The 23,041-nt window shown below is 38.4% G+C and overlaps 1 protein-coding gene across 2 annotated transcripts; it reads right to left on the bottom strand.

Moving 5' to 3' along the window:
- Nucleotides 1-355: 355 nt before the first annotated feature.
- On the bottom strand, nt 356-23,025 carry CUTC (cutC copper transporter). 2 transcript variants are annotated; one of them, XM_044662689.1, is made up of 9 exons: nt 22,927-23,025; nt 21,613-21,684; nt 20,653-20,712; nt 19,289-19,498; nt 17,779-17,814; nt 15,335-15,468; nt 5,461-5,488; nt 1,714-1,819; nt 356-1,112 (listed from the first exon to the last, which is right to left on the bottom strand). In XM_044662689.1, exons 1-9 carry the CDS (start codon nt 22,985-22,987, stop codon nt 1,001-1,003), a joined length of 819 nt encoding a protein of 272 aa, XP_044518624.1. In that variant the 5' UTR covers nt 22,988-23,025; the 3' UTR covers nt 356-1,000. The 2 variants fall into 2 exon arrangements, with proteins under 2 accessions (XP_044518624.1, XP_044518625.1); XM_044662690.1 differs by having other exon boundaries at nt 20,653-20,726; nt 22,927-23,014.
- Between the last annotated feature and the right edge of the window lie 16 nt (nt 23,026-23,041).

Below are 23,041 nucleotides of genomic sequence, written 5' to 3'. Positions count from 1 at the left end.
TTGAGGAAATAGACACCCAGAGACATCAAGAGATTTGTTAAAAGATCATACAGCTGGTAAATGGCAGGATTTTAATACAGACTGTCTAATTCCAAATCTGAGACACTTTCCATGTACCATGCTGCAGATGAATAAATGAAGTATTATGAAAGTTCACCAGAAGGAGATGACTTCCTACTGGTATGGAAGGCTCCATGGAGGTGGAAGCTTTTGACTTGGCCCTCTAAAGCTAGAAATTGGACATACTAAGCAGGAAAGTGCACCATAGGGATGGAGAAAGATCAAAAGCAAATATTTGGGCAAAACATGGTCTCTGTCCTCTAGGTGCTTAATCTAATTAAAAAAGACAAACACATGAAGCAAAAAAGTAAATCATATAATAATGAATCACATAGTCATTATGTGGCATAGCCAAGATGTTTTGGAAGTACAGAGAAAAAAATGCATGGAGACTAAGGCAAGTAATGGCAAGAACATTTTCCATATTTATCTCCCTATATATTGTGCAGGACATATAAAAGCCTGTCAAAAAATATTTGTTGATAGTTTAAAAATCCATTCCAAGAAGTCAAAAGCCAAGTTATTCCTTTTATCTGGGCTAGAGACTACTCCCAGAGTAAAAGTAAATAGACGAAAAAATCTAACAGAAATGAGAAATTTTATTTCATAAAGGTAAATCAAAGACTATATCAAATTTATTTTCCAGCCTATCGATTAATCTCATTTTCTGGGCAGAATAAGCCTCTGTCAAAGTCTCAATCCAGCTCTGTTTAGTCATGATGATGGAGAAGGCTGGCAAGAATAATCAGATGACGAGACTGGGGCTTCTCCAACCAACCGTGGCTCCTCCGGAAGGATTCTCCATGGTCCGTGTGGTCAATCCCTGTCCTGTCCAGAGAAGGGGAAAGCTGTGCTATCTGGGTCCAACAGCCTTGGACATCAGGCTTCCCTGACTCTTGATCCTGGCTCGGGCACTTCTCTCCCAGGGCTTCTGCTGATCCTACAGGAAGCTCTTGGCGATGGCACACAAGGTCCTTACTTTGGTCACATCTGTTACCTTCGAGGAATATTCTGAGTTGGAAAGGGAGGCTCCCATGGCAACAGAGGTATTTCTGTCAAAGAAATGATAAAGGAACAGATTATCGCCTTCCCTTTGCTAGCTCGGAGGAGTTTGGCAGGCCTCCCCCATGGCACCCGCCCCCTAAATCCCCAAGCCTTTCCTGCCCCTCCTGGTGACAGACCCGCATCACAGCTGCCCAGAAGAACTGGACTTGGGGCTCTGCAATCCTTCTTAGCGGCACATTCCGCACTTTGCAGTCTCCGGTTAGAAGATGCAGCCCAAGTTCCGCTCTTTGAAGCGGTCTTCCTCAGCCGGCTCCGCTTTGTGGCTAATGCGGATACCTGGCTTGGGCAGGGCCTCGGACACTTCCTAGCCAGCCGCTTCCCTCCTCGGCCTCCAATCCCTCCATAGCCCAGCCCCCCATGGTTGTTAAGAAGTGCAAAGGAGATCACGTAAAGCATGAAATGGGGGCCACTTTCAGGATGGGAAGTAATACCTCCCGCAAAAACGAGAGCCTTGCCTTTCCCTTAACAGTGGCCAGGGTCACTCAGCAAGTCACTCGTCCATTTACCGAGGACACCAAAGTTGGGGGGCTGCATGGAGAAGCCCTCGAGAGCGCCCTGCGGCCCCGCCCCTCCCAGGCCCCGCCCTACCGGAACTTCATGCCGGAGTCCTTGGCTGAGCGAGCTGAGCAGTGGAACTCAGTGGCGCCGGAGCCCTCAAGGATCCTCTGCAGGTTTCTCTCGGTTATGCCGCCCCCTGGGGGAGAGAGCCCAATACCACGTCAAGGAGCCCTGGTCACCCCAGGCCTGCTACATTGAGTCGCTCTTAGGCCTTCCCTCAGCCAGGGAAGGCCCCACCCCGTGGCGCCTGATTTCCACCAATCACGAGGCCCGACCCCGCCCACGCGGCCCCTGGCCGCAACCTGCCTAACCTCAGCCTTTTCTGGACTGCTCTGGTGACTCCGTGGTCAGAAAACGCTCCTCTCTTCCTACTTCCTCTCTGAGGTCAGGCAAAGGGCACTAAAGATGACATCTGGATCAAGGCCCAGATCTGACACTTTTACGTGTCATGGTAAAGTCCTATTATCCTTCAGGGCCTCAGTTTCCTCATCTGTAAAATGGGATAATATTTACTCTACCCATTTCACAAGGTGACTATGAGGAAAGTGTTTTATAACCCCCACAAACTATACAAGTTGTTGTTCCTGTCCTTTAGTCCCCTTCATTTCCATTTGTCTTTCTTGGGTTTTGGTATGTCTCTATTTTATTACTGGTCATCTTCTAAGAAGAATGGAAAAAAATACATTCACCCTTGCTCACATAAGTTTCATTTTATGAGACCATATGAATCAAGAATCTAAAAGAAATCGTTTTAACAAGCTTGGCCTAATTTAAGTCTTAAAATACAAAATGAACCCTAAATCATCAAGCCTGATGTGATTTCTAAGACCATTCAATGCCCCCAGTACCACAGGTCAGTTTAGGAACATTAAAGGTGGATTTCCCACCGCCTTTGTGCACACAGACCTCTCCCAAACACACCTCTGGCCCTGCTGGCATCCACAAGGTCAAATGCTCCAAACAGATTTAGTTTAAGTCCCTCAAAGCCATTCCCCATCCTGCCCATACCTTCGCTCTCCATTCTCCCAGCCATCTGGGCTCTGCCTCTCCCTTGGGCTCCATCATCCAAATCACCCATCACCAGGTTCTCTCCCTTCATCTATGCCCCTACTGCCCAGTGCTCCCAGCAGCCACTTCAGAGCTAGGCTTATATGCTAGAATGATATAGGGGCCTCTACAGATCATCTAGCAACCCCTCATTTTACAGCTAAGTAAACTAAGGCCCAGAGAGGTGGGAATGACTTGCTCAGGTCACCAAGCTAAGGGGATAGAATCCACGATAGTAAGTAAGGACAGTGGGTGTACATGCACAGAAATAAGTATATGGCTGGTTAATAGGATAAACTTTAATCAGAATTCTGGTGAATAATATTACCAATATAAATCAACTAAATCTACATGAATATGAATCATCAAGACAAGAAGAAATCAAGATCCTCTGGGCCTTTGTGGTGTCTTGGGTAACCATAATGGATGTCATTAACCACTTAAGAGTAGATGTATTCACTGAGAGACTTTTGGATAAATGGTGGTCTAGTTACTATACTCACATTTTGTGTCAGCAATGGACACTGCTGTCTCTTACAACCAACTCATTTTTAAATGAATGATCAAGTTTAGACAGATATTAGGATTCTTAACTGAGATTTTTATTAAGCCATAACATGACCTTTTTGTAATGGAATTTCATCAATGAAATGATGATGAAAGCCAACAAGGAAATGAATATATTTCCTTTGCAAACAAGTTTGAGTTTTGAATCTTAAAAATAAAGGAAACTTATGTTGTACTTCAGAACTTTTGCTGCCAATAATACTGTCTTGAATAGAAAAACAAGCCCTCATGACTTTCACTGACCACCAAATTGTCCTACAGTCATAAATGATCACTTTTACTTATAAGACTAGTAAATAGCATGTAGTTCTAGTTTTCTATTTTCAAGAAGTTGCTGAACTTACAGACTTATTTCTGGGTTATGTTCTATTTCCTCAAACTTAATTATTCTGTTTTACCAATCAGTTTCCCATATTTAGGTTGTAATCTAGCTAGCTTTCAAAGTAGCCCTTCCATTTGCAGTCTGGAGGCATAACATCATTGATGCTGATTATTCTTTTTCCTCCTTTCTATAGTACATCAATCCTCATCAGTAACAACTTCTGGGCAACATACAGAATACTCCAGAAACTCAGTTAAATGTGATCTCGTCTAACTTTGTACTGAATCATTTTGTAACAAAAGAATGCATTGAAGCTGGAATTTTAAGTCACTTAACCCTAATGACAACTGAGACAAAACTTATTTTCTCTACAAGTTAACTGTTTCTTCAACTTTAACTGCCATTGTTAATCTTTCTAATTATTAAGGGTTTAAGGATTTACTGTTGAACTATGTCCCTAATTTTATTTTATTGATTTTGAATCCCTTGATAGGCATATATTTCTCCATTTTTATGTATTTATTCATACTAAACTCTATTACTATAGTATCACTAAAGTTTTTAGCAATTTTTAGTAGTTTAGGAAGCTGTTTTTTAAAAGCTTGCATACAATTTTAAATTATTCACTTTCTTTAAACTCAAAACAATAAGCAGACTGTCTACCCTAAACATGAACCATTTTTTATGCATGGACTTCAACATAAAAAGCGTTTACATGTTCCATTTGATCAGGCTCCTGTCTCTTCCCTTGTTCTACTCCAAAGTTCTTTTCATAAACTCCTAACTTATAATCATAACCCTCCTCTCCCTTCCCCACACACATCTTGACTCAAAGAAAGTTCCTTCTCATTAAAGTACTTCATTTTGATTCTGGATCCCCTTAACTAACTTCTTCCAAAGTGAGCAATCTATTTTGCTTCTAAGCCACAATTTCCTATATACCACTGGAAGTGTCTACATTATTTTCATCATGGATTTATTGGCGAAAAGACAGAATTTGGCGATCACTGATTTTCAGAATTTAGAATGCACTTAATTTATTTGATGTCCCATTTGTATCTTCTCTATTTTCCCTAAATAATTCACTTTTCCTTTCAAATAATATTTACTAGATCATCTGCCCATGTTCTTCACCTCCACTTCTAGAAACACTGACTTAAACCTGACAAAACATAACTGTTGGATATTATCCCTGGAGGCATAATTCCACACTATTGTCCAACCTTCTGGCACAGAATTTCTCCTAAGGCAGTGATGGGCAAATTTTTTAAAGAGGGGACTAAAGGAAAGGAAATGCTTATCTGTCAGTCTATTTCTAAGGCAATTCTTTCAAAGTTTCATTGTATTGTATCCTACTCGTTGTATTCTTCAGATTAGGAATAATGTTCTGTGGCCAGATAGAACATTTCAGGGGGCCCACATCTGGCCCACTGGCTGTAGTTTGCCCATCACTGTCCTAAGGGACATTGCTTCTCCTCAGTTAAAAAAAAAAACCCAACTAAACAAAAGATAGTAACCATAGGAAAACTCCCATGATTCTGGGAAACCCTTTCCCATAAAAAGACAAGCCTTAACTCCAAGGACATATTCTCCCATCCTAAGATTTCCCCAATTTCAAGTCTTCTCTAGGATACCCTCTACTAGAATATTCTCTTTACTCTAAAATATCCCCTCTGTAAAATTCTTAGTCAGCATAGGCCTGCCAGTCTAGAACATTTTCCCCTAAATATACTTTAAAAAAATGTTTGCTAGACTTCTCTCGCCTGTATCCATCTGCCTCCTTTCTCATCTTACACTGAATTTCAATGTTACAACTAGCAAATGGAAAAATAAATAAATACCTGGCATTATCACAATCTTGCCTTTTGCCTGAAAAAAGAAAAAAGGCAAATTTAAATATTCTTCCTTTGCATGGGATAATGAAACAGAGGACAAAAATGAGTCAAAGCACATTTAGTTTTTTATTATCAGGTTTGATGTCTGATTTCAAAGAGGTCCACCATATTTCTTTTGCGCCTTGGGGGGGGGGGGGAATTGTTGTATTCTATTAGTTAATATAAGCTAATTTCTGCCCTGAGAGAGCTATGAATAGAGGTCTTTACCAGACTGAAAGGGTAATTTTAACATATTGAAGGAGAAATGTTTGAACAGAACCAAGTGGTTTGTTTAAAAGATTATGGGAGCTAGGAGAATCTAGATCAACAAATATAGTTTACTGGGGAAAAAAAGAGCCATAAGACCTAGACTCTTCCCCCAGATGGATGACCTTGGGCCTTAACCCCCTATCTCTGAGCCTCCATATCCTTATCTGCAAACAAGGACAACAGCACTTCTTCACCAGGTACAGGGGACAACTAACTGACATAAGGTATGGGAAGGCACTCTGAAAACACTATAAAATCTCTTCTTAATCACCACTAATGAAATCTCAAAAATTTTTGTCTCAAATGACCACTAGTTTATTAAGTAAAGGGTATGATGACAGCTGGTTTTCCACAAAGGATTTAGCAGAAGTGACAGCTTCAAGAAAATTCTTTATATGTTATTGAAAAACGAATGTCATGAACTTAAACCCTACACATCCTCAAATATTCTTGCTGGATCATCACATCAATTAACCAAGACTATGGTTTAATTTATCCTTTACCTACTTTTCAGTAATGAAATAATAGTTCCTAAATACATTCTAATAATAGTGGCAGACAAAGCTTGGGATAGTCTGAGTTTTGTTTAAGCTTGCAACTTCCCACTGTGTTTTGTATTTTTTTTTTAAATAAAATCCATCATGACATAATAACTAAAATTAGAATTTAGAACAAGGTGATTCCACTGTGATACTCAAAGGCTCTGGAGCTTTTGGAAAGCAGGTGTGTTAACAGTAACAGTGGAAGTGAAAGTTATCCCTAGAAAGCCACACTATGTACATGGTAAACTCAACCTCTCTGCCTCAGTTCTCATATCCAAAAAATGGGAATTTTGGATAGGGAGCACCTACCTGTCAGGGTAGTTCTAAGAATCAAAAGAGATAATATTTGTAAAGTACTTTGAAAAATCTTAAAGCATGTATAAATGCTAGCTCTCATTATTATTATATGCAAAGTAAAATGAAAGCAGTTGAAAGTAAATAGCCAATTCTTGACTATTCACAAGAGGATGAGTTTTTAAATCATGGACTAGTTTTCTCTTGACAGCTGGATGGTGCAGAAGAGTGCTGGGCTTGGAGTCAGGAAGATCTGAGTTAAAATCTTGGCTTAGACACTTAGTGGCTATGTGACTCTGGGCAAGTCTCTTCACCTCTCAGCCTCATCTACCTATATCACAAGGCTGTTGTGGGGAGACCAAATGAGAGAACATATATAAAGCACTATATAATTATTAACTACTTTCTCTCATCAGCCTTTTCTACTGCTCTGGTGGTATATGAACATATAATGTAACAAGGATAGATTTTTTTCTTTTTTACTATTAAGTTATACTGAACCATATGAAAAAAAAAAATCTAGCTGAGAAACACATGGAGACAAGAACTAACATAACTGACTTGGTAGGGAGGGTATTTTTTTCCCCTTACAGACATATGATAAATGAGAAGTTCTCTTAATCATAAGTACTAAAAGCATACCTAGACTCCATATCACGGTCATTGAAAGGTCAAAAGAAGGAAAGGTACTTGCAAGGGTAGGAGGAGATGGGAAGAAAGAAACCAGATAAAGGGGAAGGGAAGAAGTGAGAAGAGGAAGGAGGAAACAAAAGTTAGGCAGGAAGATGGGAAGGACAGAAGATAGTCAAGAGGAATGTGTTAAGAAAAAAGATATACCTAAGAAGACAGGGAAAGTTAGACAGAAATGAGAGGAGAAAAGTTAAAAACATAGAACACAAAAGGAACATTTTAAAAGACAGAAACTTGGAGAGAAGAATGAATCATGTAGTAAAGAAGAGAAGCACTGCCTATAAATAGAGTAGAAGCAACCACAGTTGAGGGAGATACAAAGGTGGCCACAAGCAGGGAAAGGAACAGAGAAAAGTCAAGACTCGTTTTCCTCTGATGTGTAGCAAGCTAAGCTGTACTCATTTTCAACAACCTCTGAAGCATTGTTAATGCAAAGCTAAAACATAATTCATATTCTCTAAATTAAATGAAAATGGTTACACAACAGATCCGGGTATATTCTAGAAGCTATAGTTATTTGGGTTTCAAGTTTCCTTCAGTTAAAAGTCAAGAGAGGGGAGCAGATATAATTGTTGAGCACCCTGTATTTTTTTGAAGGATTTCAAGTTATTTAGAAAATTTGAGACATGCCATTAGATATTTAATATTTCAAGCCCCTTAATTTAGGTAATCCTACCACATCTCAGATTAAAACCCCTCTAAAACACAGCAAACTTCTGAGAGTTCCTAAGGCTGAAAAATTGACCACTTGTGCAAAGCTGTGTTGCACCTCCTTAAATTTAATTAATGTAGTATATACTTAAGCTTTTGCAGCTTATGAGAACTGGTTGGTCAGTGCTTTTACTCTGTTGACATGGCCCATAACCTTTCTTGGTTATTTATCTATTTCCCCATGCCATGAGCAAGTATGGACACATGGTAATATGGCTTTGGCGAAGGCAGAAGATTCTATGCAGTGAAAATGAACGATGAACAATGAAATTGCAAAATTGAACAAATGTTGTGTATTTCTTTTTATGGGGAGAAAGAAAATAGATTCATTTCTGATTACCCCTAAAATTTTTTACTGCTAATGAACCTAGCCTATTTTGATAATGCTTGCCAAATTCTAGCATCTGCTAATGAATCATCTTCCCTCAAATTAAAACAAAAGCGACCTAAATGTTCCTACATGTATTAATGCTGTAGGACTCATAGTTTTTTTTTTTTTTTGTTTTTGTTTTTTATTTTAAACCCTTAACTTCTGTGTATTGACTTATAGGTGGATGAGTGGTAAGGGTAGGCAATGGGGGTCAAGTGACTTGCCCAGGGTCACACGGCTGGGAAGTGTCTGAGGCCAGATTTGAACCTAGGACCTCCTATCTCTAGGCCTGGCTCTCAATCCACTGAGCTACTCAGCTGCCCCTCATAGTTTTAAATTATCTATGAGTGTCTGAAGTTATCAAACACAATCTTATCTGCTGCTTACGAGAGCACTTTATTACAGCAGTAGATAAAAATTTTTACAACTTGTCCCATCATATGTTCTTATCTTCAATGAAAGATCATTTTAGAACCATAACAAAGAATTTGTGCAAAAGAATTTGAGAGAATGATGCTTTGGCCTTTGATTCAACACCATTAATTATTCAGAAAAGCAGGAACAATATATGACTAGGGAGGCAGGGCAGCAGGTTTTATATCCCTGGGGGGGGAGGGAGGGGGAAAGGGGAGAGGTGGGAGCAGGTGGGAAGAGAGACAAAGGAGAGCATGTGCTTATCAAGTTATAACTGCTATCAAGTCAGAAAGAAAGTTCTAGAGCATGTTCTCCAAGAAGTATATATTTAGTCCAATATCCTACAATAGTTTAATAGATACTAAATTATATGTACAAGGAAAAACCAAGTAGATAAAAGACTGCTTATTGGCCACACTACGATCTGCAGTTTAATTAAGAGCCCAGTGAGCTGGTCTATCAGGACTGATTCATTTTATAGAGAACTCATATATCATGCCCTCCCCAAAACCATGCCTCCTCCAAAGTTCCCTATTTCCACTGAGGACACCATCATTCTCCCAATAAACCAGGTTCACTCCCAACTCTTCCTTTCTCACTTTAATGCTCCCACCCCATGTCCAACCAGATGCCAAGGGTTATCAATTTTTCATTAACTATTGTTTCACATACACAACTTCTACTCTAGTTGGGGTCTTCATTAATCTCTCACTTAAACTATTACAGTAGCTTACTCATTTCTCTCTCTTTTCAGTCTTTCCACCTTGCCAATTAATTTATGTTTCAAAGTCTATGATAAAATACAAAAATCCTCAGACTAGCATTTAAAACCCTGGACAATCTGATTACCACCTGCTTTTCTAATTTTGTGCTATTCCCTGTCAGGTGCTCTCTATTCTGGTCAAACTGGCCCACATCCAAAATTCCTCCTTGAACCCACGAGCCTTAGCACAAATGGTATCCTCTCCTTACCTCCCCTCTTAGACACCAGAGCTTCCCTCCAAGTCCAACTCAGCTGCTATCTCCTCCCCAAGTCCTTTCCTGATCCTCCAGTTGACAGTACTTTCTCCCTCTAAAAGTTATTTTGTATCTACTCTGTATCTACTTTCCTAAGAACATGTTTTACTTAAGAGTTTGGCCTAAAATTGTATCCACAAAAGTCAAGGGCTTAGACTGTATCTGGAATGCTGGACAGTGCTTTCAATAACTTCAAGTTTCTCCCCAAAATGAAAACTCGTTTTTAACTTTCACATTATCTAATGATTAAATAGTGATGGTAGAAAAACAATGAATATCACAATTTCTAAATAATTCTGGTCACTCAAATGAAATGGAAGGAGATATAGATGTTATTAGGCTACAGTATATTACCAATGCTGATATATGCAGGAAGTAGCAGAAAAGATGTTACCCAAGGGAGGCCTAGCTAGAAAAGGAAGAGCTATTAATAAAGCAGAGCAAAGCCAAGGGATAGCAAACTGACAGTGTGCTTGCTTCAGTGACATCCAAGTGGTAACTAATGGAAGGGCACTAAATTGTTGGGTGAATTCCTTTTGAAGGGCCAAGAAGAGCGACAGAGGATGAGAAAGTAGAGTTGGATTATAACTGGTGATAGACCCATAGAAGTGCTAAAAAAAACAAGGTAAATTTACATCTGACCTGTTCTTCCCTACTTACTAAAGAAAAAAAAAAGATTACATTTTAGGAAGAATTCCTTTTAAAATGGTTAAAATAAAAATGTTTTATTGTTTACAAAGAGTCAGGGAGCAGCTAGGTGGCTCAGTGGATTGAGAGCTAGGACTAGAAACAGGAGCTCCAAGTTCAAATCTGACCTCAGATATTTCCTAGCTGTGTGATCCTGGGCAAGTCACTTAAGTCCCATTTCCTAGCCCTTACCAGTCTTCTGTCTTGGAACCAATACACAGTATTGATTCTAAGATGGAAGGTAAAGGTTTTAAAAAAACAACAACAACAACAAAAACAAAGGGTCAATCATACAGAGTTTTGGAGATGTAGAAAGAGGAAATACTCTTTACAACAGCACATTTTATAGCTGAACAAGTTGTGGTATATGATTTTAACAGAATATTGTTGTGCCATAAGAAATGACAAACAAGACAAATTTCATAAAAACCTGGAAAGACAAATATGAATTGATGCAAAGGAGAACATTGTACATAGTAACAACAATAATGTACAATGATTAATTGTGAATGACTTTATTATCAACAATGCAAGAATCCAAGGCAACCCCAGTAGACTCATGATGAAAAAGGCACTGCCATAGAAGGAACTGATGGAGTCTGAACACAGATCAAAGTATTCCATTTTTCACTTCACTTCCTTTGTGAGTTTTTTCTTGAAAGTGCAATGTATGTCTTTCACATGACAAATAAGGAAATATGTATTGCATGATAGCACATGTATTAACATATACTGATTGGTACCTTGGGGGGTAGGGGGAGAATTTAGGTCACAAAATGTCAGAAAATGAAGGGTAAAAATTGTTTCTGAATTGCAACTGAGGAAAAAATTAAAAAACCCCACCATGCGCAAAACCCCCAAAATAGCTTATTCTACAATTGCTCCAGTCAACCAAATTAATCCCCTGGAAGCTAAGAATCACAGCTGTCAGGGGCCTCTAAGGTTCTCTAGTTTCACCAGAGACTGAGTAAGAAGAATCTCTTCTATGACACTCTGAACCAAAGAGCACCACAACCTGAGAGCAACAATGTCTTTGGAAAAACAGCATCCTGAGGCAGTTTACTGTACTTGTGGACAAGTCTAATTTGTTACGAAGTTTTTCATTTTATCAGCCTAAAGCTGCCTCTCTGCAACTATCACTCATGGCTCCTTATTCTGCCATCTGGAGCAAAAGAGAGCAAGTTTAAGGCCTCACACAATAGCCCTTCAAACACCTAAAGACAGGTATCACACCCACTAAGTGTTCCCATTTCCAGGTTAAACAATTCCAGCTCTTTCAACTGATCCTGATCTGGCATGATCTCAAGGTCTTTCAACTTCTGATCTGTCCTCCTCTACATATCCCTAGACAATTATAGCATAACTAAAACGTGGGACTGGAAATCAAACCCAATTCTCTACATGTGGTCTGACCAAGATACAAGAGAACTATGATCTATTATGTCCTTGCTGCCGTACCTCTTGATGTATTTTGCCTCACCCAAACGATCTCTTTCCAGCAGTAATACTCTGCAGGCAGGCAGACAACAAACACTCATTAAGCATTTTTTCTCTGCTAGGCAATGTGCTGGAACACAAGTACAAGCAAAAAGACAGTGCCTGCCCTCAAGGAGTTTACATCGTAATTAGGGAAGACAACATGTAAAAGAGAGTAAAAAGTGGGATCAGGGAACATGGTCAAGTATGGAGAATCCACATTCTCCTATTCACTCTCTTACTCCCATTCCCCTCAACAGAACACTACTTCTTCACCCAATTCCCCCAAGTCTCACTCTAAAGCTGCCCACCTCTTCTACTGTGCTAGGGAATGCCTAGTTTTTAAAAAAAAACTTGCTTTCATTTGAAGCCATTTCCTTTCCTCTTCCCTCCATCTTCTGGTTCTGAGACTCATCCTGATAATAACAGTTTGATGATTTTTTGTCACTTTCAGAGTTTCCTCTCATCATTACTCAAAGGCCTCCTCTGAGATGCAATCAGTCTTAATTTATCACCAAAACAGGATTCAGGTGGCCATCATCTGTCAACCCCTAGACATTCCACTTCTTTCTCAATGAGTTCAGTCCCTGACTCGCAGCCTTCCTTTCCATTTCAACACCTGCCTTCATACTAGCAGATTTCAACATTACAAATTCCTTATGTTCAGAACTGAACTCTGCCTTTCGCCCTAAATACTCCCCTCTTCTAAATTTCCTTATTACTGTGAAAGGCACTGACATTTTCCAAGTCATTCAGACTCCCAAGCTTAGCATCATCCTCATTTCTTCATTCTCACTCATTCCATATACCTAATTTGTTGCCAAGTTCTGTGGCTTCTGCTTGTACAACATCTCAGCTGTCATCATCTCACGCCTATACTATTATAATAGCCTTCTAGTTAGTCTCACTGCCTCATCTTTTCCTGCTCCAATCCATCTCTCCCTTAGCTTTCAGAATTATCTTACTTAAAACACAGGTATGACAATACTATTTCACTCCACTCTTCTTCCCACCATCCTTACTCAACAGACTTCACTGGCTCTCTATTATTTCCAGTTCCCTATACATCCCTCACAATCTCTTTGTACAACTCCCCCTTTTCCTTTCTGAGAACTTTTCATGCCTCCTGGGCTGATTTCACCTACAGAATTTTATTCCATGAATGAACTGGAGGATTTCTATGTGAACTGGAAAGACCTCCAGGAATTGATGCAGAGTGAAAGGAGAGAACCAGAACACTATACACAGAGATGGATACACCGTGGCACAATTGAATGTAATGGACTGCTCTACTAGCAGCAATGCAATGACTCAGGACAATTCTGAGGGACTTATGAGAAAGAATGCTATCCATATCCAGAGAAAGAATTGTGGGAGCAGAAATGAAGAAGAAAAACATATGATCAATCACATAGTTCGATGGGGATATTAGGGTTTTGATATTAAAGATCACTCTACTGAAAATATGAATGACATGGAAATAGATTTTGAAGAATGATACACGTATAACTCAATGGGGGTTGCTTGTCAGTTCTGGGAGGAGGGAGGATGGGGGGGGGGAATCATGGGGTCATGTAACCACGAAAAAATATTCTAAATAAATTAAAAAAGTATTAAAAAGAATTTTATTCCACGAAGGCCTCACCTATTCTTTCTCCAAGTTTTCTATGAAGACCTATCATATTAGACTACCTCTAGATTTCTTCCTTTTTACTACCACAAATGCAGAATTCTACATGACTTTCTCATTATTTCCTGTCCAACAACCAGATTCTTTCTATTGTCAAATATCAGGTCCAGGATAGAATTCCCCATTTTAGGTTCTTTCACTTTTTGATGGAGGAATTTATCATTAAGGCAAGTTAAAAGAGAGCACCAGCAGAATATTGTCACACTCTTATACCAGTCTGTAATGTATTTCCTGAACTTCTCAATGATTTCTTCTGTATATGTGGTCTATAGTAGACTACAATCACATCTATTTTCACATCCATTGATCTCCACCATTCATCTCCTTTCTATCTCCTAATTTCTTCATGAGTTTATCTTCCTAATATATAAAGCTACTCCACTTCCTTCGACCTATCCTGGTTTGTTTGTTTTTTTTTTAAATAAGATGTGCTTTTTCAGGCATGAATTTAGTCATCAAATTTCAGTAATAACTAATAGGTCAAATTTGCCTTCCTGCATTATAACTGACAATTTGCCCTACTTGTTACCTGTACTTTGGATATTTGTCTACTTGGGGCCATGGATTTTGCTTCTGGCTCCTTTCTTGAATATTATCCCATATTTCTACAATCATAACCAGAATATAAAAGTGCAAGAATAGTATCTTATCTTATTTTACAAAACTATTATAAGGCTCAAATGAGATAATGTTATGATGTGCTACATAAGGCAGCTATTACTATTATTCTGATAATACTGACACTTTTGATGAACAAACAGGTTACAACAAAAGTGGTTTATTTTAGATTGGCACAATCAAATTATGAAGGAATTCTCATGAAAGAATTTTTAAAATTATTTTTACAGCTACAGAAAAGTGAAAACTAAGTTATTTTCACTTATTTATGTTAGGCCAAAGGAATACTAAATCAATATTACACTGGTCTAATCTTAAAAAAGTACAATTTTCAATTTTTTATCTGTTTTTTTCTGATGGTAGTTTGGGAAGGATAAATCATAGAGGGAGAAAAATGCTATATTTTCTTCTCAAAAGTGGGATAGGGGTGGAGGTGGGTGGTGAAAGATTTGAAGTAGAAAAGATAATGGAATATTAAGGACATAATACTGGTCTTAGAATGTAGTATGATGGGGTGTAGAGTGAAGGATTTTACTGTAGAATTTACCTTCTAATATTATATTTTCTTAGGTTAACAATGAAATCAGTTTGGATTTCCTAGGCACACAAAGAGCAGAGAGGAAGAGATAGCCTAGAATTATACTGGGTGGCAGAGAAGGTAAATTTGCTATGCTAATTGTAATTAAATTTGATTCCTTAGTCATGCAAAGGTAATAATATCTACCTTCCTCCTTGCCTTTTTTTCCCTAGTAGCAAGAATGACAAATAACACGTAAAACAATGACACAGGGTTTCTTCTGAAAAGCAGTGTCCAAAGTAACCCAAACCATGCTTTTCCTCTCTTTATAATTAAGTGTGGAAACTCTTATCTTTTGTCCTAGAACGAATTCTAAAACAGAAAAGCAGCAAGAGCTAGGCAATTGGGGTTAAGTGACTTGCCCAAGGTCACACAGGTAGGAGTGTTTGAGGCCAAATTTGAACCCAGGCCCTCCAGATACCAGGTCTGGCACTCTATATACTGTGCTATCTAGCTTCTTTCTCTATATATAAAAGGTTGCATACCTGTTCTACAAGTTGCTTTATCATAGGCAATCCTTCTAGTGCTGAGCTGTCACATCCACTGGTCAACACACGGTCAAATCCCAAGGTCAAAAGGGTTTCCAAAGCCACCTCTGGGTTCTGAACCATATCAAAGGCTGAAATACATAAAACAATTTGTATTTTGATCAAAAACCCTTCAGCACCTGGGAAACAGTATTCTAATTACAGAGTTGAATAAAATTCATCATTTCCAGAAAGGAACATCATATAAACTAATATCCTATAAAATATCCTATACAAAAAGTTCACAATATAATGACAGAATAGGGCATTTAAATATCATTTTTATGCATCAGATTTTATCCCACTCTCTGAGATTCCCTCCCTCTACCTTGTGTAAGCACTTAACTCCACTTACACAACCTATATCAACAATCTGAAAGAGGCAAAAGACAATAGGAGCCTCTTGGAGAAAAAGTTGTCTTTGCCTTTGCCCTCAGTCCAAATGATGCCACTGCTTTAGAAGCCATGAAGTAAGAAAGCATGCTGGCTGAGCCAGGGATCCAAGTAACACAGTCAAGAGATCTCCACCAGTCTAATTTAATTTACGATATATTATATTGGTTATTGAGCTTTTTTCCCTAGTAGTGTCCCACTACTTACCACCCTACTACTGGAATGAAAACCAAATTTGTGGAGCCCTAGAGAGGATCTCTCCAGAAATATAAAATTTTCAGAAACATGAAAGCCATGGGGAAAAGTTCCAAAAGCAATATTTTCCTTGGAATGGCCAGAATGAAATACCTTATATATAACATACACAAAAGACAGCTTGACAAATCTAAAGCACATCCCTCCCTTTTGGGGAACAAAAATAATGTTTTCTATATATCTGCTATGAAACTTTCATATTTTACATGTTAAATTTTGAAATACAGTTTATTTATACAATAAACACTAGAAGTGCTGACTCATTCTATCAAGAACAAGAGTCTGTGGTCTATAGTGGATATATACATATTTAGAAATGAAGGTAACAGAAACATCTACACAAAATGAAGAAATTCTTTTAAAAAAAGAATAAATGGGTATATATGTTCTATATATTATGTGTGTGTGTAAATGTTGATATAGGCTACATTCCCAGGTTTTCAAGGCCTCATCTCTAAAGTAGACATATACCCATCAATATACAGACTGAAAGTCAATGAAGATCTTAAGGAAAGAAGGCTCAAGAGCTCTCTAGTGAAAATAGCAATTCTCTGGAAGCATAAATGATCAAAATCATACATTTGAAAGCTGTGCTGTACTGTTGGTGTTGAGAATTACAGTGTCCCCAAAAGACTTTTGGAACATCCTAATACAATAACATAATTGAAAAGAGATGATGAGGGCAGTTAGGTGGCTCAGTGGACTGAGAGCCAGGCTAGAGATCAGAGGTCCTAGGTTCAAATCTGGCCTCAGACACTGCCTAGCTGTGTGACCTTGGGCAAGTTACTTAATCCTCATTGCCTAGCCCTTATCACTCTTATGCCTTGGAACCGATACTTGGTATTGATTATTATTAGTAGTAGTATTAATACTGATTCTAAGATGGAAAATAATGTTTTTTTTTAAAGAAAGAAAAAAAAGAAATTATATTATGTTAAAATCTTATTGCGTAGTCCTAAAAATAATTTTGGGCAAATAAAAGCAATGCACGAGGGACAGTTAGGTGGTACAGTAGATAGTGCCAAACCTGAAGACAAAAGGTTCAGGGTTCAAATCTGGCTTGATACACTTCTTAGCTGTGTTACCTTGAGGAAGTCACTTAATCCTTACCACTTCTGCCTTAAAAACAATACTTATTATTGATTCTAAGACAGAAAGTAAGGGTTAAAAAAAAGGTAATGCACAAACAAGAAATGTTTTACACATAATAATGAAAAAAAATCTAATGATCCAAAATTTATCAATTTTTCAGGAAATAAATTTCTTCCCTGGCCTGAATTATCACTTCTCTAATTAATTTTTTGACTAAGTCCATATAGGAAACTGAATAGAGAAATTAAAAACTCATAAAAAAGAAGGAAAGAAGTTTCCATTTTTTCTTTTTTTCATGAGTTTCACACTTTTAACTATGCCCAAGATGACAATTTCATGAGAAATTATATATTTCAATGCTAACAAAACAACAAATGACTAGGCCTAAGAGTGTGAAAAATTGTCTATAAATGTAGAATGTGTGTGTATATGTATATATATGTATGTATGTATGCATATTGATTTCATTTTCTCTTCCCTTCAAATTCCACACAATAAAACACCTCTCTCCCAACAACATTTCTCAAAATTTTACATATCTAAATCTATGATTTTTATCAGTTTCAAGAAACCAATTGGCAACAGTGCAATACTCTGTAGTTTTAGTTTTGGGCATAGTACAAGCTAGTCTGTTTCATTAGAACTTCCAATACCTGACTTACCTCGGTGGAATGTGACTGGCAGGGGACGGCAAGTAGCTGTAAAAAGAAAATCATATGATAAATACATGAGGCAAACTTCACTGTTTACTATTCAGAAAATAATCTATATTGCCACAGGTTTTAATTTCCCATTTTCAAAATCTCTTTTTGCCTTCTATGAGGCAAAGAAATGGTAAACTGAAAATCAAAAGTAAGTCACAAATTTTATTAAACTATAAGCTCACCAAGGCTGTTTTTCTTTCTTTTCCCCAAAACACAATGCCTAATATTATCTGAGTACTCAATAAATAGATGACCAAGGGAATGATAGAATGAAATACAAAAAAAAAACCCAGCACCTTTCCTTAATCTACTATTTTCAAACAAATAACTGTTTATCAAAGCCTGGCAACTCTGTAAACTCAGTGTTGAGGCTGCTACTTTCCCTTTATGATCTATCCTATTTTCAACAAGTATACTGTACTCTGATCTGGAAATACAGAAGTCCCTTCTTTCCTACCTACCTCTCCCACCCTGACATATACACTATCACACAGTTTAACATTCATTTTAATAGAACAGGAAAAAAAAAGTCATGAGGAACCTCTCTCAGACTCCACAGTTACCCTAGTTGTGGCAACAATATCAAAGAAATAGTGAACTCATATTTAAAACAGTTTAAAACATTGCTCTTAGCTTCTCCTTTTCCCATCCCCCAAACCATTCCTTAACATTTTCCTGCCATGATTCTTCTGACAATTCAATTTTAATTCAAGTAGGGCATTGTACTAGGTACTGGGAGAGAAATGGAAATAATATCAACAAATGCTTGTAGTAACTTTGCTATCTTCGAAGTCATTATCAATTTTTTTCTTTCTACTTAAGTAGGTCTTGAATAACAATACTGCGGCTGAAACAGTCCATTTACAAATGGAGCAGTTTCTGCATATACACTTTAATGTATGTTTTAATGGTCACATATAGAAATCTGTGCAAATTTTAAAAACATTTAAGACCATTCAAAATCATTAGGACTATTAACACTGACTGGAGACAAACCAAATGAACAAACTCGTGTTCAAGTGAAAATGACACTTCAAAGTCATTGAAGCAAAATTATCAAAACTTGAATTCCTTATCAGTATTTCCAATAGGTTGTAAAGTAGCCTCTTTCAAAGTTTTTGGATATTTAAGTTGCATTTGAATGGTACTAATGGGTTGCCTGACAATGGCCTTTCATCAAATATTGTAGCAAGGAGTTACAAATAGAAATTAATGAAATTTTCTTCAAGTGAAGTCAAACTAGACAACCAAGTTTATTCTACCTTTTACATACTTCTATCTGTGGTCTTTAATGGCTCTTCCCTACTCTAAGCACCATCTTTAAGAAATGACCTGGCTACTGATACAGGCAAAGATGACTAGAAAAAATAGGTATGTAATCAAGTAGTCTTTCCACATTGAATACATATGGATATAATCACATTGTTGGTAATTAAGAGGTGTTTCCATTTCAGCTTTAAGTCCTTACATAAAAGTGCCATGCAGAGCTCGGTGTCAACATGTCCATCTTCAGTCAATGCCCCTAATGCCAACCCGTCAGCTCCATAAAGCTTGGCAAGACGGATGTCTGCTTTCATGACCTCTACTTCACGGTCTGAATATAAGAAATCCCCTCCACGTGGCCGGATCATCACAAAGACAGGGATCTGGACACATTGCTTAACTACTTGTAGCATACCTACAAGAATGCACAGTAAAAAGATAAAAAGCCAAGCAGGGGCAATAAACTCTTAACTCTTAAGAGATAAACATAATGCAAGAATATTTCTGGCTTCTTCAACCTGCTCCTTAATGTCACCACCTCCAACAGAAAAGGAAAAGCAAACTGCCAAGGCCAAAAGAAATGTAAATAGAGGGTGGGAAGGGAGAAAAAAATGGAAAAATGCACAAGAAGCTATGGCTGAGTAATAGACAACAACTGTAATTTTAGAAACCAGCAAAGAATGACACTGAAATCTTTCAAGTACTTGTCAGTCAAGGCTCCAAAAAAACTTCTTGTAGAATCTTGCACAATATATTCTGTTCTTTTACTGGTAGGTGACACCTAATGATCTAACCACTACAAGTCTCCAAGTTCTGCCAGTGGATCACTGAGATTCAAGCTTTTCCTCCCGAGTCCCCTGAAACACTATTTAAAACCAACTCTAATGGTCTAAGTTCTGTGTTCTCAAAATGTACAAATGCAAATTGCTTAGTTCCTCTGAATGAAAGTTCCTTCCTCTAATAAAAGAAAAAAATTTCTGTTTTGAGTAGCCGTGCAAAGATCTAGAAATGGAGATACACAGAGAAGAAACAGTAGGAGCTAGCTAAGGGAGGAATGGAGATTTAGAGCTGTAAAGGACCACAGAAATCATCTAGTCTAGCACCCTCACTTTACATGTGAGGAAACCAAGGCCTTGGGAAATGAAATTATTTGAGCACAGATAGAAAGGTACTAAGGTTACACACACACACTGGTCAAATCCAAAACCTCTTGTTCTTTTTTTGTGGGGAGGGGGGTTTGGACTGGTTCTGTAATTTCATTGAAGAAGGGCTCCAGCAAGGAGCTTCCTCTACCAATGCAGATTGGCACTTTCTTTACCAACCAATATCAAGGGGTTAATGTGACCTGTCCCATGTCAGACAGCTGGTATGTGCCAAAGGTGGGACATGACTGAGTCTTCCAGACTGCAAGATCAGCCCTTTGTCCACTGACCCTTACTCAAGGTGATACACTTAACTCAATTATGCAATAGCAACAGTAAAATGAATTCAATAAAACCCAAAAACATTTGTTATGTACCAATAACTCCTCTGGGCTCTAAGGAGCTACTGAGAAGAATGGGCACTCACCCATGCTGGGTGTTGTTCCTCCCTCGAGCAAACCAGAACACAATTCAATTCGACCAGCACCTGTTATAAAAGAGCTTAAAGGTCATTAGATATTCCAAACAAAATCAAACTTCCTTTCTTTGTTCCATATTGTAGTGGGGGGGGGGGGGGGGTTAAATATGTATCTACTAGAAACTCAAGTAATCATCATAACAAGAAACTATATCTTGGTCCAGTTACATTTTGCAACTAGAGCAGATCAATCACAGTAGGATCTAAAAGTTAATATTCCACTCAAATTTCAATAGGAGACTATGAGGAAAGACCTAGTAATAGGAGATAAGTCTCTAGATTAACCACTGTGGTCTTTCTTACAGAAGAGTAAGTATAGACTATGATTTTGAGTAATTCCAAGTTATACTAAGATCAGGACACAGGGGAGTTAGCTCCTATCCAGAGCTCAAAATAAGAAAATGCAAGCTGATGAAATGAAATTAGGTGGCAAAGAACTAGAAGACTGTTACAGAAATGCTGGAAATCTTTTAACTAGACAACTCTTACAAAAGTGGCCTTGGGGTAGGAGATACAATGTGTTAGCTTTATATGATAGCAACAAATTTCAGAAGTCATCTTTTAGGTTTAGATAGGCCAAGGTTCCTGCTCAGTAAAATGAAAGAAATGGAAATATTTTCTTGCCTCTCAATTTCATATTGTGGGGTTGAACCAGATGATGCTTTCACACTCCCCTTATTAGGATGCTTTTGTTTTCAGTTACTTTTCACAAATCACAAAATCATAGAATTTTTAGAATTAGATCTTAGATCATCTCACTGCTCATTTTACAAATGATGATATTGAGGATCAGAGAGGTACCCAGTTTTCTAGTACTTGTGATTATAAGAGATTCCCCAAAGGTCAGTTTGCAAGCACATGAGAAAGGTTCAGAATACTTCATATCCCCCCACCCTGTACCTCTTTTACCTCCTCTCTCTGCATTTATAGCCGATTCCACTGAATCCACACATATTTCCATAAGAAATCCACCTGTCATTTCTAGAAGGTACAAGTACAAAAACAAAAACTATCAGGAGAGTCCTCCAACAACTGTTTATTCTACTACCCCCAATCAACATCATAATAGCTTACTTAGAACAGTAATATCCTCATTCACAAATGATGAACCCTCCTCTCTACCCCCCACCCTGGTATTTTACAGTTGTTAAGCAGAGATCTAACTAGGTGTAGGGCAACTGGTGTATGAGAAAAGAATTCCAAAAGAATACACAATGTTTTTTAACTTATATGGAGACAGCACTTCCCCCATTGGGCCTGTTCTCAGTTCAAGTCAAATACTGTTTATTAAGCACCTATTATATGTTAGGCGTGTATTAAGCACTGTGGATTTAAAAATAAGTAAGGGGGCAGTGCTTCTTGGCTGATTATTGATAGGAGTCTAACTTTCTTCATTTCACAGATGAGGAAACTAGCAAGAGAAATGAAGTGATCTGCTTAAGGACACACACTGGGAGTGAGAGAAGTGAGTTTTATAAACAAACACATATGTAAATATGACCACAATACATCTAAAATATGTACATGCACACATGCATACACACACAAACCCATCTACATACATGGCTACACATAGAAGTATCCACACGTGCATATATGTACACATACAAAACATCTGCACGTGCATATACATATAAAATATACAAGTACACATCTACCCCAAAATACATATGTACACACATACATATATACACACTGTCTCCTCGCTTATGTAAAATTTGTGTTCCTAAGTAGTAGTAGTGATGGCATATACAACGCTAGCTTTACAAATATTTATTTTATCCTCCCAACAAGCCTGGATAATAGCTGCTATTACTAATCTCATTCTGCAAATAAGGAAACCGAGGCAAGGGGGACACAAAGGCCAACTCTAGGTGGTACTTGTCCGAGACCACATTCCACCCGGGCTTTATTCAGCCGGAGCAGCCGCAGCTGGCTGACGTAAGCCTCCTGAGGGCAGCCACTGCTTCACCTGTTTTCCCTCGGGTATGCGCAGGGCCAAGGAGGGCATTTTATAAGCGCTTTGCTGACTCCAGTCCAGCCCCAACCCTTTCCTCACCCTCTTATTTTACATATGGGGAAACTGAGGCCTGAAGGCCCCGGGCCTCGCCCAAGGTCAACCCAGGCACGCCCACATTCGAACCTGACGCTCTCTCTCCGCGACACACGAACCAAGCACTTCGGCATCCCTGGAGGGCACAGCCTACCTGCAGCGGCTCTTACCTGGCTGCACCGGGACTAAGGTGCCCTGCCGAGAATCCCTGCTAACCGCCCGCCTTTTCATCCTCACAATCACCAGCCTGGACCGACGCGGTTGGGACGCGCCTGCGCGATGAGA

The sequence above is a fragment of the Gracilinanus agilis genome, chromosome 2 (assembly GCF_016433145.1).
Source record: "Gracilinanus agilis isolate LMUSP501 chromosome 2, AgileGrace, whole genome shotgun sequence".
Taxonomy (NCBI): Eukaryota; Metazoa; Chordata; class Mammalia; order Didelphimorphia; family Didelphidae; genus Gracilinanus; species Gracilinanus agilis.
This window is presented reverse-complemented; position numbering and strand designations above follow the sequence as displayed.